At 44.0% G+C, this 17,562-nt stretch overlaps 1 protein-coding gene across 1 annotated transcript in view; it reads right to left on the minus strand.

Annotated features, from left to right (window-relative positions):
• LOC141128438 (putative helicase MOV-10) overlaps positions 1-17,562 on the minus strand; it is a 156,020-nt gene that overhangs the window by 121,212 nt on the left and 17,246 nt on the right. Inside the window, exons 3-4 of the mRNA XM_073615724.1 lie at positions 4,041-4,171; positions 3,705-3,943 (exon numbers count right to left, since the gene is read on the minus strand). Coding sequence (XP_073471825.1) covers positions 3,705-3,943; positions 4,041-4,171 — 370 coding nt within the window. The remainder of the gene's footprint in view (positions 1-3,704; positions 3,944-4,040; positions 4,172-17,562) is intronic.

Here is a 17,562-nt window from a genome sequence, read left to right on the forward strand (position 1 = left end):
TTCTGACAGCAAGCTTTAGCCTGCTGTTGGCTGAATATGCGTCACAGGAGTGCAGAACTAAGTGCACTCTTGTGATCCATAGGAGAAGCATGGCCAAAAAAGCTTTGGCTATACAGTGGGGAAAATAATTATTTGATCCCCTGCATATTTTGTAAGTTTGCCCACTTACAAAGAAATTAAGGGTCTATAATTTTTACCAAATGTGTATTTCAAATGAAAGAGACAGAATAGCAACCAAAAATCCAGAAAAAACACATGATACAAATGTTATAAATTTAGTTGCAGTTCAGTGAGTAAAATAAGTATTTGATCTCCAAGCAAAACATGACTTAGTACTTGATGGAGAAACCATTGTTGGCAAGCACAGAGGTAAGATGTGTCCTGTAGTTGGTTACCAGGTTTGCACAAATTTCAGGAGGGATTTTGGTCCACTCTTCTTTACAGGTCTTCATTAAATCCTTAGCATTTCTTGACTGTTGCTTGGCAACTCGAAGTTTCAGCTCGCTCAATACATTTTCTATAGGATTAAGGTCTGGAGACTGGCAATGGCCACTCCATGACCTTAATGTGCTTCTTTTTGAGCCACTCCTTTGTTGCCTTGGCGGTATGTTTTGGGTCATTGTCATGTTGGAGGACCGAACCACGACCCATCTTCAGTGTTCTGGCTGAGGGAAGAAGGTTCTCATCTAAGATTTTACAATATATGGCCCCGTCCATTGGCCCCTCAATGCAGCAAAGTGGGACTGTACCTTTAGCAGAGAAACAGCCCTAAAGCATAATGTTTCCACCTCCGTGCCTGACTGTAGGGATGGTGTTCTTCGGGTCATAGTCAGCATTTTTATTCCTCCAAACACTGTGAGGCGAATTAATGCCAAAGAGCTCAATTTTGGTCTGACCACAGAACTTTCTCCCAATCCTTCTCTGAATCATTTAGATGTTCATTGCCAAAATCCAGACGGGCCTGTACATGTGCCTTCTTGAGGGGGGGGACTTTGCAGGTGCTGCAGGATTTCAATCCATGGCGGCGTATTGCGATACCAATGGTTTGTTTGGTGACTGTAGTCCCAACTGCCTTGAGATCATTCAAAAGCTCCTCACATGTAGTTCTGGGCTGATTCCTCACTTTTCTCATGATCATCCTTACCCCATGAGGCAAAATCTTGCATGGTGCTCCAGACCGAGGGCGATTGATGGTTATTTTGAATTTCTTCCATCTGCGAATAATCGCTCCAACAGTTGTCTCCTTCTCACTAAGCTTCTTGCTGATGGTCTTGTAGCCCATTCCAGCCTTGTGCAGGTCTACAAACGTGTCACTGACATCCTTTGACAGCTCTTTGGTCTGGCCCATAATGGTGAGGTTTGAATGGAAGAAAGAGATCCTGTGGACAGGTGTCTTTTATATACATAACAAGTTGTTAGGAGCACCTTTTTAAATTGACAGGAATAATCTGTGTACCACATGAGCACATATTGTAGCCAGTCTGTGGGAGCCAGAATTATTGTTGGTTGGTAGGAGGATCAAATACTTATTTTACTCACTAAACTGCAACTCAATTTATAACATTTGTATCATGTTTTTTCAGGATTTTTGCTTGATATTCTGTCTCTATCATTTAAAATACACCTATGATAAAAATTATAGACCCATTATTTCTTTGTAAGTGGGCAAACTTATAAAATCTGCAGGGGATCAAATATTTATTATCTCCACAGTACTTCTCCTCTAAAATTAAGGGAGTTCTGTGGTCACAGCATACACTTTCATGTTATAACATCAGCATTGATAATCGCAATACAAATAGTTATTTTTGACAATCCAATATAATGTTACTTGAAAAACCTCCTTTCATGTTGTGAGTTCTGCCTGTCTGCTGGCCATTGCTTCCCACAACTTCCTGGATTCCCTGCATGCTTTACAGCTTCCCTAGTTTTCTTTTAATTTCTAAGGACTACATATCCCATGGTACCTTACTGCCTGCAATCAGCGATTCCTGCACTGACTCCGCTTCCTGAAACTCCTCCTCTCAGCTCCTCTGTAGTTCAGAAGACAGGCTCTGTGAAATGTGTGGCACAGCAGTGCCTATTTGCAAGGCATAGTAAATATGTTTCACAGAATTCAAGAAAGTAAAATGTGTGGTGATCTTCAAAATGTTTAATGTATTGTGGAAATAAAATGATTTTACATTTTGACTATAGATATAATCTATTAAACTAATTGTGTTTTTTTTTTTATACATAGTAAATGTCAAGTCATGTCATCACTGCTGCAAGAGTCACATATTTGCAAGTTTGATTTAAAACCCTGGGCATAATTACGCATACATAGAAGGATAGATTACCACTGTTTTGCAGATATAATCATACAAAGTCAGTATGACTGTGAATGCATTATCTTTATGATGGAAAAATCACTGCACAGAATGTAATATTATATTTTGGCCCGTCACATGGTGGACTTGTGACTGTACTGTTTGGGCAAGGCAAATGTATACAGAATACTCAATTCTTGTTATGCCCCACGGTCGGACTTTGTTCGGATATTCCGACAACAAAATCCATGGATTTTTTCTGACGGATGTTGGCTCAAACTTGTCTTGCATACACACGGTCACACAAAGTTGTCGGAAAATCCGATCGTTCTAAACGCGGTGACGTAAAACACATACGTCGGGACTATAAACGGGGCAGTGGCCAATAGCTTTCATCTCTTTATTTATTCTGAGCATGCGTGGCACTTTGTCCGTCGGATTTGTGTACACACGATCAGATTTTCCAACAACGGATTTTGTTGTCGGAAAATTTTATATCCTGCTCTCAAACTTTGTGTGTCGGAAAATCCGATGGAAAATGTGTGATGGAGCCTACACACGGTCGGAATTTCCGACAACAAGGTCCTATCACACATTTTCCGTCAGAAAATCCGACCGTGTGTACGGGGCATTAGAGTTGTGAGAGGATTAATTAAATTATAAAGCATGGCTTAGTTTTACATATGTTGACAGAATGGGTGCTTCCAATACAAACATTTTTTGAGACTAATAAACTGTGAAAGATTATATTGAGTTGATGTGCAAATAAAGTAAGGAGGGGCTAGAATGTCTGCCAGGTTTTGTATGGATAAGTCCCCACTGCCAAGTTTCCCCCTCATTTCCTGCTTTAGTGACCACAATAAAGTGAGTGCAAGAACCCTAACAGCAGACTGCAAGAAAATACAAGATTTGGTTAGAGTTTGGTACATGTAAAAAAGAAAATCCAGAATTTGTTGCACTCCTCAATGTCTTTATTGGAAATATCACATGCACATCACACACAGTATGGGGACAATGAAAGTTAACGCGTTTCGCATTATAAACAGCGCTTATGTATGGTTCTGAGTAAGTGCTGTTTATAGCATGAAACACTTTAACTTTCATTGTCCTCATACTGTGTGTGATGTGCATGTGATATTTCAACGAATATCATATTGCAATGAATTCTGGGTTTTCTTTCTTACATGTATCCACAGACGAGCTTAGCTTAGCACCCTCAGAATCTGCTTGCAGTAAAGGCAATCTAGACATGTTCACCTGAAGTCGCACAGAACTTTTGGTTAGAGTTTGGATTTAGCTCCAGCAAAACACTACAGATATTTTAACAAACTCTTTCCTACATCTAGTGGGTTAAGCCTTATATGAGTCTTTTACAAACCATAGCACCGTTCTTACCTGGACTCAGCAGTAAAGTTTTAGAAGCAGACACACTGCACTCATCATGGAAGGAAAAGATGCCCATCCTACGTAAACATTTGTACTGGACAAAGGTCACTGACTCATTAGACGTGTTCTTAATAGAAATAGGAAATATCTTTTCCTCATTTGATGGTAGAGGAAACCTTATTCGACCATCAGAGATGTCATGCTCTGTTGTAATCTGTATGCCATTTTTCCCACAGATGAATTCTCGTCTAAAAATGAAAACATTACATATTGTCAATTTGCTATTTTATTTTTATGCTTTTTCTCTCTTTAAAAATAGAGTGTTTCAAATGATAGGTCAATCACCTGTTACTCTTCAGCTGCTGAATAATTTCATGTGCCTGTGCTCTGGAATAGCTCTGCTCACCCTGAGCAGGGTTCTTGCCTCTGCGACTGGCTAACCACTGATCTGCTAGCACAGAATTTTTCCAGGCATTCTTTAAAAAAGAAAAGAAGAAAAAACAGGTTAGCACATATGTCAGAACTGTTCGATCTAACGTTTAATTAGCATTAATTAAATTGCCAACAAGAAAATATTAATGGTGGTTCCGTTATCCACTTGCCTATCAGGGACATTTGGGGACCCAAAAAGAGGAGGCTCCCAGTTGCTCTGTGCAAAACCACTGCACAGAGCAGGTAAGTATAACATGTTTGTTATTTAAAAAAAAAAACAAGGCTATCACTTTAACCACTTTCTGACTGTGCTATAGCCGAATCACGGCTACAGCGCGGCCGGCTAGTTCTGGGAGGCCGTCATATGATGGCCTCCCGTGCTTGCGCAGCCGGAAACATCTATGATGGCTTGGCCTCGGAAGGCAGCGCATCACAGATCGGGGTAAAGGGCCAATCACAGTGGCCCTTTACCACGTGATCGCTCCATCCAGGGTCATGGCCGGTTCAGCTCTCGTTGCTGCAGAGTTTCTCTCTCCTCACACGCTGAATTGGTGTGAGCAGAGGAGAAACCCATGCCCATACAGTACTCATCAGTGCCACATCAGTGCCCAAACAGTGCTTATCAGTGCCCAAACAGTGCCAACAATGCTACATCAGTGTCCATCATTTCCAACAGTGCTCATCAGTGCCCTACAGTGCCCCTACAGTGCTCATCAATGCCACTACATTGCTCATCAGTGCCACTACAGTGCTCATTGGTGCCACTACAGTGCTCATCAGTGCCCTACGGTGCCATTAAAGTGTACGTTAGCACCCTGCAGTGCCCATCAGTGAGTGCTTATCAGTGCACATCAGTGCCCTACAGTGCACATCAGTGAGTGCTTATCAGTGCACATCAGTGCCCTACAGTGCACATCAGTGCCATCAGTGAGTGCTTATCAGTGCTCATCATTGCCCTACAGTGTTATCTATGAGTGCTCATCAGTGCCACTACAGTGCTCATCAGTGCCCTACGGTGCCACTACAGTGCTCATCAGTGCCTGACGGCGCCACTACAGTGTTTATCAGTGCCACTACAGTGCTTATCAGTGGCCCACAGTGCCACTACAGTGCTCATCAGTGCCCTATGGTGCCATTACGGTGTTCATCAGTGCCCTACGGTGCCACAACAGTGCTCATCAGTCCCCTACGGTGCCACTACGGTGCTCATCTGTGCCCTACAGTGCACATCAGTGAGTGCTTATCAGTGCACATCAGTGAGTGCTTATTAGTGCCCTACAGTGCATATCAGTGCCATCAGCGAGTGCTTATCAGTGCTCATCAGTGTCCTACGGTACCATCAGTGAGTGCTCATCGGTGCCACTACAGTGATCATCAGTGCCACTACAGTACCCTGTTAGTGCTCATCAGTGCCACTACAGTGCCCTATTAGTGTTCATCAGTGCCCAATAGTGCACAATAGTGCCCACCAGTGCCACCCTATCAGTGGATCCTCATCAGCGCCTGTCAGTCCCATAAAAATATGTAAAAAATGCGTTTTCATTTTCTTTACACATTTTCTAAAAACTTCTGGGGGTTAACTCAGTGTGATGAGCACTGTGCTCTGCTGCTCCATCAACCAGTGGGAAACTGACAGCTGCAAAATACAGTTGCAAAATACAAATAAAAAGACAGAGCACACTGGCCCCTAGTGCACTCTCTGTCTTTTTTTTGTATTTTGGTGATTAAATACCAACAAAAGAAAGCTCTATTTGTGTGGAAAAAAAGGACAAAAATGTCATATGGGTACAGTGTTGCATGACAGACAGAGTAATGGTCATTCAAAGTGTGAGAGCGTTTAAAGCTGAAAATTGACCTGGTTAGAAAGGGGGTATAAGTACCCAGTGGGCAAGTGGTTAAGGTGTAACTAAAAAGGCAAAACTTTTTTTTTACTTTAGTTTAGTTTAGTTTTACTTTAGTTTTGGGTAGAGCAGACAGGGATTAGAACACCTGTCGGTTTTTGTTGCTGTCTGTCTGTTATTGCTTGTCCTGTTTACTGTTGTTATCATAAAGAGTGACATTAAAATAAAATCACTAATTTTGGGTTGACATCAGAACACTAATAGAAGAGAAATCTTACAATGGGGATGCTAGTTCTGGTGACCCCAGTAACACACTGGTAAACCCTCACTTTTGGTTTTGATCAGGGGACAGGAAGTGAAGGAAAATCTCTCCAATGGGACACATAGATTGCACAGGAAATAAACTAAAATAAATAAATAAAAACTGATGCTCCATTACTCAAAATTTTCCATAGGCAATGCTTTGAAAGCCTTTACGGGTTATCAGTTTAGAGCAGTCTTCACTTAAAGTGGTTGTAAAGGCAGAAGGTTTTGTATCTTAATGCATCCTATGCATTAAGATAAAAAGCCTTCTGTGTGCAGCAGCCCCCCAATACTTACCTGAGGTCTGTCCAGCGATGTCCACGAGTGTCTCAGCTGTCCGAGATTCTCCCTCCTGATTGGCTGAGACACCATTGGCTGCCGCTGATGTCAAGCAAAGTCAGCTAGCCAATCAGGGAAGAGAGGGGGCAGAGCCGGGGTGGGGCTCCATGTCTGAATGGACACAGGGAGCTGTGGCTCGGCTCAGGTGCCCCCATAGCAAGCTGTTTGCTTGCTGTGGGGGCACTGAACGTGTGGGAGGGACCGGGATCACAGAAGAGGGACCCAAGAAGAGGAAGATTTGGGCTGCTCTGTGCAAATCCACTGCAATAGTATGTTTTGCGGTAAGCGGTAAGTATAACATGTTTGTTATTTAAAAAAAAAAAAAAAAAAAAGAGACTTTACAATCACTTTAAGTTTAATTAAACCCAGACAATGAAAAAAAATCTCATTTCATGCATACTTACAAAACCACTAAAGAACGTTGAACACAGATGCCGTCTGAACAAAATGAAAGGTAGTGTGATCATTTTTGACTTCACCTCCTACACCATACATTTGATGTTCAATAAAGATAATAAAGATTATAAAATATCAGCAGATGTAATAAGCTTCACAGGATATGTTGTCCGTTTAAAAACAGGAGATAGCTTTGAACTCTGGGGTTAATTCTGAATTTATTTAATTTTTAAAGAAACACTTGTCACTCCCACATTATTCTTGTCAATTTGAATATATGAAACACTCTTTTACACTGCACTTTATAGGATGCCTTAGTGTCACAATATTTTTGAACTTTGGGGTCAATTCTTAGTTTATTTAATTTTTAAAGAAACACTTGCCATTCCCACATCATTTATGTTAATTTGAATATATGGAGCACTCTTTGATACTGGGGTGATAGGAATTTAACCCTCAGTTTCTCACTTGGTTTATGGTTTTTCACATACAAGGTCATTGGTCGAGTTTTGACCATATTTAGGCACATCAAGGGGACAGCCCCTACAAGTACTTACACTAATGAACTAAGGCTGCAATTTATCCACCATTAAATATTCTATTGCATAATAGGGCAGCGCCATTTTTCTCCCAGACTACCTTTTATATCTATTCAATTAGACCCCTTTGGGGAACTAATTAGGGAGAGGCTGCAGCTCGTATACTGTCCGAAGCGCGGATTTATCTATTTATTTTCTACATTGGTCAGGTAGACTGGGCACTCTGATGTACTCTACCAATCTTTGGGTGTACTCTGATGGGGGCAACCGATCTGTGGGTTACATAGTTAATATGGTTGAGAAAAAAAATACACAAGTCCATCCAGTTCAACCCACAGAAAAAAACACACAAAACACAAACACAAATTGAAAACCTCCATATACTTAGTCATATGCCCACAGTTGATCCAGAGGAAGGCAAAAAAAAAAAAAACAATAAGCATGATCCAATTTGCTCCAAAATGTTCTACCTGATCCCCTGAAGAGGCAATCCAATATTCCCTGGATTAACTTTACCTATAAATATTGGTATCCAATTATATTTTGCGCATTTAGGAAAGAAAACTGTGACAAGCCCAACAGGGGCTTTTAGAGGGGACTAGGGACAAGCCTCCTACCCACTGATTATGACCCATGGAGGAGACTGGGGATTTTGTCTGCTTCTCCCGGTCAGATCATGGTGAAGAGCTTAGTTCAGCATCTGATCCCATGGAGAGAGCAGATCATTCTGTAATGATGGACAACCACGTGATGAACTCTGAGAGCGAGGCTTGGATTAATTCTCAGAATAAGGACAATAAAGCTTTCCTTCTAGACTGGATGGAAAGGTGTAATATTAATCTTGTACAGGTTAATGGTCAGAGGAAATATGGTGGCCCTCCTACAGACTGAGTTGGAGAGGCTCCTTCACTTAGGACAGAAATAGTTATCAACATTCTCCCTCAAGAAATCTATGAAGATAAATTAATTCCACCTTTTCAGACTGCTGGAACATTGTATGAGTTTGTCTCATAGACTGTTGTAGACTGGTGGTAGACAGTCTGAGCTGGGGTGGGATCACTGTTTATGTTGTGTGTTTATTGTTAAGTGTGTCTCTCTCATTGTGTGCCTCCTAGGTGTGAATCACCATAGTTAATTGAGTTACCTATTGTGTCTGTCTGTCTGCTTGGTTCTTGGAGATGTGATTAATATTGTGTCCACTTGACCTTGTTAGGCTGGATTCACACCTATGCAGTTTTAGTGCTTTTTGCATTTTGCCGATTTGCACTACAGAACGTGTTCCATAGGAAACCATGGTAAATGGACTGTAGTGCAAATCTGCAAAATGCAAAAAGCACCAAAAGTGCATAGGTGTGAATCCAGCCTTACTAAACTATTGTGGGATGTTATATGTTTATGTAGCCAAGGGTTTGCTACTATAGTTATTATAGTTGAACAGTTTGTTGTTGTTTCAAATGAGTTTGGCTCCCTCTAGTGGCTGCTGGTCTTTGGTAGGATTTTTCCTTACCCCTTGAGAAGGAATGCAGCAAAGTATTGTGATAAATGTAGTTTGGAGGAGGAAGTGACTCTGGATCAGCCCTAAACTACATGACAGACAATACAAAGTGCACAGAACTGCCTGCTGGGAGAAGTGATAAAAGGGGAGGCACAGCCTGTTTTCAGCCTCTCTGGACGCCATTCAACACCTGTCAGCAGGAGGTCTGTGTGTGACCAGGAGTGAGAGACTGCCTCTGAGGGATCTCGGAGTACAGCCTTGCCATCCTAGCAAGCGAACCAGCCTGCGCTTCAGAGCAACTGGAAGCCCCTACACTTCAGCCCATCTGAAGTTGCAGCACAGCGCGGCGGTGCCATCTTCACCAGACGGAGACACCAGGAGGGGAATCCGGAAAGAGCCTCACAGCCCTTGGGGTCTATTGTGGTGAGAGGGCACCTGCCCATTCCAGTAGAAAGTACAGTATTGCTGAGTGAGTTCTTTCTACACACTGCTGGTGAGACTTGTAGTTCCACGGAGGTGAATCTACTTTTCCACAGGCATCATACAGCTGGACTTTGGGGCCTTGTCTGTTCCCCTGCACTGTGAGGTCAGTACTGTTATTGCACTCACATATAAAGAGGAATCTACAAGTGGTAATATTTCTTCAGTTAAGCCATGTTCAGCATATCTTTTGCCCTACAGTCATTTATTTTCCTTTGTCTTTGTGGATTACAAATACTGCAGTTTAAACATCAGGCTAGCTGAAGATATCGAGAGTGAAAGAACTTTTGCCATTTTCCTAATTTCCTAAGCATTGCTGCCACACTCATAAGTTGAACTCTGAATTACAACCTAGGGGGAGCCATTGAGTATATGCTAGACTTTATACTGTGTTTCTGAATGTAAATATTATATACTGTATTTTGGTGTATTTGGTGTGTTGAGGCCTCAGTGGGAAGGTATTTAATATATGTTTTGAGGATATGGAGTACTTATCCCTCTGTGCACCTGTTCACATATACTCTTTAACCACTTCAATACCAGGCACTTTCGCCCCTTCCTGCCCAGGACAATGTTCAGCTTTCAGCACTGTCACACTTTGAATGACAATTGCGCGGTCACCCAACACTGTACCCAAACAAAATTTTTATCATTTTCTTCCCACAAATAGAGCTTTCTTTTAGTGGTATTTGATCACCTCTGCGGTTTTTATTTTTTGATAAAATTTTTGAAAAAAAAAGTTTTTCTTAGTTTTTTCATAAAATTTTGTTTTTCCCTTCACTGATGGGCACTAATGAGGCGGCACTGATGGGCACTGATGAGGCGGCACTGATGGGCACTGATAAGGTGGCACTGATGAGGAGGCACTGATATGTAGAATTGATGGGCACTGATAGGCGGCACTGATATGCAGCACTGATGGGCACCAATAGGCGGCACTGATATGCAGCACTGATGGGCACTGACAGGCGGCACTGATAGGCTCTGATCGGCTCTCCCTGTCATCACAAACTGAGGAATTCCGTTTACCGGCACTTCCTGGTTCACGCTGTGATCAGCTGTGATTGGTCACAGCTGATCACGTGGTAAGAAGCCTCTGACAGATTGGAGATGCGGGGTGTCAGACTGACACGCCGCACTCGCCGCGCTGTGCGCCGGCATGATATCCTGCTGGACGTCATATGACGCCTAGTCAGGATAACCACTTCCCGGTCGTCAATCTGCTATAGGCCGGGCGGGAAGTGGTTAAATTGACTATAGAGGTATAAGTTCTGTTTTATTTGCTTTAATTGATAAATGTTGCCAGTCATAATTTGTGTTTATTCATGCTCTTCATTGTGTTCCATTACTTATTTTGGTAAACTTTTCTGAGTGGTTCAGTGCTATTGTGTGAGTTTCTCATTGCTAACGTCACATTAGAGGAATGGAACCCAAGGCGTCAGAGGTAAGAGAGGATCTGCAGAGTTGGGGTAGCCAGTGGGGTATAGAGTCAATCAACAGCCCTCAGGGGGGTACCGCTACATTTGGAGGTCCCACAGAGATATCCCATCTAGGGTACCCGAGCAGATCAGTTGATGCGTCCAGGGTGGAAGAAGTCATGGACCCAGCCACTGCCACCGAGTGGAGCCAGGAGTATGGGATTTGGTTAGAACAAACTATGGTTCTGAGGCTGCCAGGAGTCCGGTGGTGTGATAGAGAGGTACGGCAGTTGATGAGAAAGGCTGTCCCAGAACAGGGGTCATACCTTTTGGACCTGAAACATGACTTGAAGGAAGATTGTACCTATGTCCTTCTAGAATGGAAAGAGAGTATTCCAGCGGAATTCCAGAAGAAGGTTGTGGGCCTAGCCAAAGGCCTGGATGGCCATGTGATCCCAGTACAGTTGCTGGAGGAGACTGGTGAGAAGTCCCCTGGGTTACCACCAGGGAGCCCGGTTGCAGGCAGTCCAACTGCCGGTAGTCTAAATGCAACCAGTCCAGCAGCAGGAAGCCTAATGGCGGGGATGCCTCCTGCCTCATTCTATCTAGACATGAGTCGCTTGGTTGACAGCCTGATACAGAGTCACAATAAGTCCGCCAATCAGGGGTATCGGAGGTTACTGACCTTTTCAGGCCGTGTCCCCAGACCAGATGGGGAAGAAGAATTTGATAGCTGGATGGCTCAGGCTATGCAAGCCATAGAGGAGTGGAATGTGTCGGGAACAGTAGAAAGACAGCGCATCAGCGAGAGTCTCTGCAGTCCAGCAGCGGATGTCATCAGAAGCTTAAAGAGGGGTTAGGTCCCCACAGAGTGCATTAAAGGAAAGGAAGTGTAATCTTAACCGCACCCAGGATACTGCTGCCAGTTTCCAGGAAAAGTTAGTAGGGCCGTTACTGATTGTGCCGCTGCAAATAGAAGACGTCTATACCAAGGCTCTACTAGACACAGGGGCCCAGGTCATGCTACTATACTGGGATTTCTACAACAAACACCTGAGCCATATTTTCCTACGCAAGCTGGAAGAACTCGAGATCTGGGGAATTGGAACTACTAGGTGCCGGTATGATGGCTACATCCCTATCCAAATATCCTTTGGGCCAGCAGCTGTCGGAAAAGAAGAGGCTTTTCGACCCCTTGGCTGTTGTGTGTCTCAGACCACCTGGGGCCGGGCGGAATTCCATACTAGTAGGAACCAATACCGACTTAGTGAGAAGACTGCTATCATCAGTACTGAGCGAAGATGGATCCACCGCTTTTACTGAAGGCTTGTCGGCAAGTGGCAAGAGAGAAGAAGGCCCCTAAAGGAGGAGAGGGGCGGTTGTGGAAGTTGGAGACTAAAGAGAGGGTACTACAGCCGGGGGAAGTTGCTCATGTGAAGGCCACCATCAAGTTGACTTGGGACCAACCGGGCCCCTTTGTGGTGCTGGAGACGGATAAGCAAGCTAGGGCGGCTGGACTAGAAATGGCCCCTGAGCTGGTTCCTACCCGAGACCTGTCCAGAACAAGAAGAAAAGTGCCTATCCACTTGAAGAATGTGACTGATCAGCCTATTACGTTGGGAGCCCGTATGCTGGTGGGGCAGGTGAGTGCCGCCACCCCTGTACTCCCCAAAGAAGCCAAGGATTTGAACAATGGCCAACAGATGGAGTTTCAGCAATGTGCAGAGGTCTTGTCCTCTGCCTGGCAGAGAAGGATGAAGTCTCAACTGATGAGATGGGAGAAGCTGTTTTCCAAAGACGATTTTGATGTGGGATGTGCAATAAGTGCCCAACAGAATTCGGCTTCACGAAGACAAACCTTTCCGAGAGTGGGCCAGGAGAATACCTCTCAGTGACCTGGAAGACTTAAGACAGCAGCTGGCAGAGTTGAAAAGGTCAGGAGTCATTCAGGAATCTCGGAGTCCCTATGCATCCCCCATTGTGGTAGTAAGGAAAAAAAATGGGTGGTTATGCATGTGTATCGACTACCGGACCCTGAATCGACACACCATCCCGGACCAGTACACCACACCCGTATCGAAGATGCTTTGCAGTGCCTTGCTGGAGCTAAGTGGTTAAGTGTGCTTGACTTGAAAAGCAGGTATTATCAGATTCCCATGCACCCAGGAGATGAGGAGAAGATGGTATTCATATGCCCGTTAGGATTCTCCGAGTTCAGTCGGATGCCTCAGGGATTGTCGGGGGCTCCTGCAACCTTTCAGCATGTGATGGAAAGGACAGTAGGAGACATGAATCTCGTAGAAGTACTGGTGTATTTGGATGACATCATTTTGTTTGGGAAGACACTAGAAGTGCACGAAACTCTACTAGAAACGGTATTCTCCCACCTCCATGAGGAAGGACTGAAGTTGTCACTGGAAAAATGCCAGTTCTACCGAACCTCTGTCACTTATTTGGGCCATGTTGTCTCTGCAGGAGGAGTCGCTACAGATCCAGAAAAGCTGGAGGCTGTCACCACCTGGCCTAGACCAAGAACTTCAACCGAGTTAAGATCTTTCCTGGGATTCTGCTCCTATTACCGACGATTTGTGGACAACTTCGCTAAGATTGCTCAGCCCCTTATTGAGTTGATGCAAGTGGTCACGGGAGAAGGAGAAGATGGAGTCAGACCCAAGAAGAGTGGTGCTTGCAAGAAAGGAGAGTCCGTCCAAAGCCAATGGACCTCTCCATGTGAAAAAGCATTTTGGCAGTTGAAGAAGAGTCTCACAGAGGTCTCAGTTTTGGCCTACGCTGACCCTGGCCTGCCCTATGAGTTGCATGTGGACATTAGTAGAGAAGGATTGAGAGGAGTACTGTATCAGGAACAAAATGGAGGATTGAGACCAGGGACCTATGTCAGTAGGAGCCTTACCCTATTGGAGAAGAATTACCCCGTCCACAAATTGGAATTTTTGGCACTCAAGTGGACCGTGGTGGATAAGTTGAGAGACTATTTGTATGGAGCTGAGTTCATTGTCAAGACTGACAACAATCCCTTAACTTACATCTTAACCTCTGCAAAACTGGATGGCACAGGACACAGATGGTTAGCAGCTATGGCAGGATTCTGGTTTAGTCTGAAGTATCGGCCTGGAGTTGGGAACCGAGATGTGGATGCTTTGTCTTGCAGACCCAGAGGGATGGACTTATGTAACTGACGAAGGAGTGCAAGTCTTGTGTCAGGGCTTGGACCAAAAGGAGGAGTGGCTACTGAATATATTGGGGTCCACCCATCTGGGATACCAAGACGCTACTGTGGCTTGACACAGGTGAGAGGAGAAGGCCTACCCCAACTGACAAAGAGAGATTTGATGAGAGACCAAGAGCAGGAACCATTGGGCCATTTGGTGCTGCAGGCTTTAAACAAGCAGAATCCCGGACTGTTGCTGAAAAGCCACATAAAGGGAGCAAAGACTCTGCATCGAGAGTGGGACGGCTGCAAATCAGAGATGGGGTGTTATACAGGCATTGCCTGTCTGGAGACAAGGAGGAGAGGTGGCAGTTGTTCCTCCCGGAAAAACATTGTTCTTCTGTCCTAATGTCGTTACATGACGAACATGGCCACTTGGGAACAGAAAGGACATTTCACTTGATTAGAGATTATTGGCCCAATTTTAGAGGAGAGGTAGAGAGTTACTGTCACTCTTGTCTGACTTGCATTCAGCAGAAAAAAAAATGCACTGATTACTGTATAAATGTCACTGGCAGGGAAGGGGTTGACACTAGGGGGTGATCAAGGGGTTAACTGTGTTCCCTAGGTAAGTTCTAACTGTAGGGGGGATGGGACTGTCTAGGAGGAGAGAGAGATCGGTGTTCATACTTAGTATGAACACACAATCTCTCTCTCTACTCCCCTGAAAGAACCGGATTTCTGTGTTTACACACACAGATCCCGGTTCTCGCTCTGTCATGAGCGTTCGCGGGTGCCCGGCGGTCATCGTGCCCGCCGGGCACACACTGTGGGCGTGCATGTCCCTAGTGGCCATAGGCGAAGCGGCGTAAGGTAACGCCGTTTCGCCCAGCCGTGCCATTCTGCCACAGTAAAACTGCGGCTGCTGGTTGGCAAGCAGTTAAAAGCGTCCCTAAGAATTGATCAACCCTGATATACTGATGACCCATCACATTTCTTGAGGCCCTTAAAGTGCCATGGTAGTACAAATACCCCCCAAATGACCCCTTTTTGGAAATTAGACAGTCCAAAGTATTACGTTAGAGGCATGGCAAGTTTTTTGAAGTTGTAATTTTTTTGGTCACAATTTTTGAAAAAGAAGAAATGAAATAATATTTGGGGGGTTTCCAACACTGTACTTGTGCAGTGTAGCATCATCATATGACTAGTGTAGCGGTGATCAGGGATACTGACTGGCAACATTATGTTAAAAAAAAATGCGTTTCTCTTTTTTTACATACTTTCATAAGAGTAGTTCAGTGTCACCATAGTGACCATGGTGACACTACTTCTCTGGGGGGTGATCAGAGATTTTTTTTTTTTTACACCGTTTGCTGAGATTTCGATTTCACTCTTATGCCACGTACACATGAGCGGAATGTCTGACAGAAAAAGTCAGACGGAAGTTTTTCATCGTCTTTTCCGAACATGTATAGGCCTCATCAGACTTTCCTTTGTGAAAATTCTGACGGACCTAGAAATAGAACATGTTCTAAATATTTCCGACGGAACCAATTCCTATTGGGAAAACCGCTCGTCTGTATGCTGTTCCGACAGACCAAAAACGACGCTTGCTCTGAAGCAAGTACAAAACAGTAGCTATTGGCTACTGGCTACTGAACTTCCTTTTTCTAGTCCTGTCGTACGTGCTGTACGTCGCAGCGTTCTGGACGGTCGAACTTTGGTCAGACTTTGGGTTGACTGTGTGTAGGCAAGACTGCTTGAATGGAATTCCGTCGGAGAAACCTTCGGAGTTTCTTCTGACGGCAAAACCGGTCGTGTGTACAGGGTACTATCGATTCAAATCCCAGGAGGCTGCAGGATCAGGGACTTGTCATCTTGGCCCAGGCCAGATAAGCTGTAGGGGCAATGGTGTTAAATGAAAGTGAATGCCCTTTGAGAGTTAAGTTGATGTTCCCACTGATCCGACATGGAAGTTGCACAACTTCCAATCCAACTTTGCCATGCGACTTCATGTCCAACTTTCATTCGACTTCAGTGAACGGATTCCAACTTTGATTCAACTTTGAGATGATTTTGACTTGTCCTTTAATCAATCAAAACAATTCCTTTGCTTCTGGTATGGATGAAACCTCACGCCAAATTTATAAAAAAATTAAAAATAAATCAGCGTGGGGTCCCCCCCAGATCCATACCAGGCCCTTTGAGTCTAGTATGGATCTGGAGGGGGAACACCAACTTGCCCCAAAGCACCCACCCCCCATGTAGAGGGCATGTGGCCTGGTATGGTCCAGGAGGTAGGGGGGGCACTCGCTCATCACCCCCTTTCCTGACCTACCGGGCTGCATGCTCGGATAAGGGTCTGGTATGGATTTTGGGGGGGGGGGGCACGCCGTTTTGTATTTTTCAGCGTGGGGTTTCCCCTTAAAATCCATACAATTCGGTCTTGTATGGTCTTGGGGGGGACCCCACGCCGTTTTTTTTAAATTTTGGTGTGGGGTTCCCCTTTAAGATCCTCAGTGCACAAGTCGCATGCCACAAGTCGTATCAGTTAAGATGATGATCCGACTTGGATGCGACATACATTCAAATCAATGGACTGAAATCGTGCCCAAGTCGGACCAAAGTAGTACAGGCAACTTTTTCAAAGTCGGACCAGCACAAGTCTGACCAGTTTAGACGGCTCTCATAGGGGACCATTGATTTTGATATGTCATGTGACATGTCACATCCCATATTCTTGGGATAAGAAATCTTGTTGAGAATGCCCTCATACATGTGTTGTTGACCTGTATGGCATACGGGTCTAGTAGCAAGGTGAGCATACATTTCACCAGGTGGTGGAGCACTGTGTTGTGGTAAAACACAGAGTTGATTCATTACATGGGAGTTAATGTTAGAAGATGCACTAAAAAAGCACTTTATTGGATACTTGGGACTCTAATATACTTTCTTATGTAACTGTTGCCGAATATTTTACCCTTATATAGATCAATTTAACTTTTGGCACAATTATTTATATTAATGAAATTTTTAGCTATTTGTTATTAACTTTAGATGTTTGTTATTATTTGCTACTTTTATGAATTGATGTATAAATGTACATATTGATTGTTTACATGGGTACGATTATACTGGAGCAGCGCAATCACATATTTATTTATTTATAATTTTTGTAGGAACCACTGTTAGTGGTTGCAGCAGCTGATATCTAGGGGAGGAGGGTTTGCACTTATTGGCAGCGTGCAACATTTATATTATTTTAGTTCTTAATTTTTTTGGATAATTTTGTTCCAACTCTGTAAACCTACTATAGCAGATTATGCAGCTGCTTTATATTAGTCATGAAGTCCTGTTATTTCTGCTATAAACAGATAACAGGCGTCAGTTAACAATCGTGAGCTAGGAGTTCCCACTACATATTTGCACTGTACAGTTGAACGGGTTCTGCAACA

The sequence above is a fragment of the Aquarana catesbeiana genome, linkage group LG02 (assembly GCF_042186555.1).
Source record: "Aquarana catesbeiana isolate 2022-GZ linkage group LG02, ASM4218655v1, whole genome shotgun sequence".
Classification (NCBI taxonomy): domain Eukaryota; kingdom Metazoa; phylum Chordata; class Amphibia; order Anura; family Ranidae; genus Aquarana; species Aquarana catesbeiana.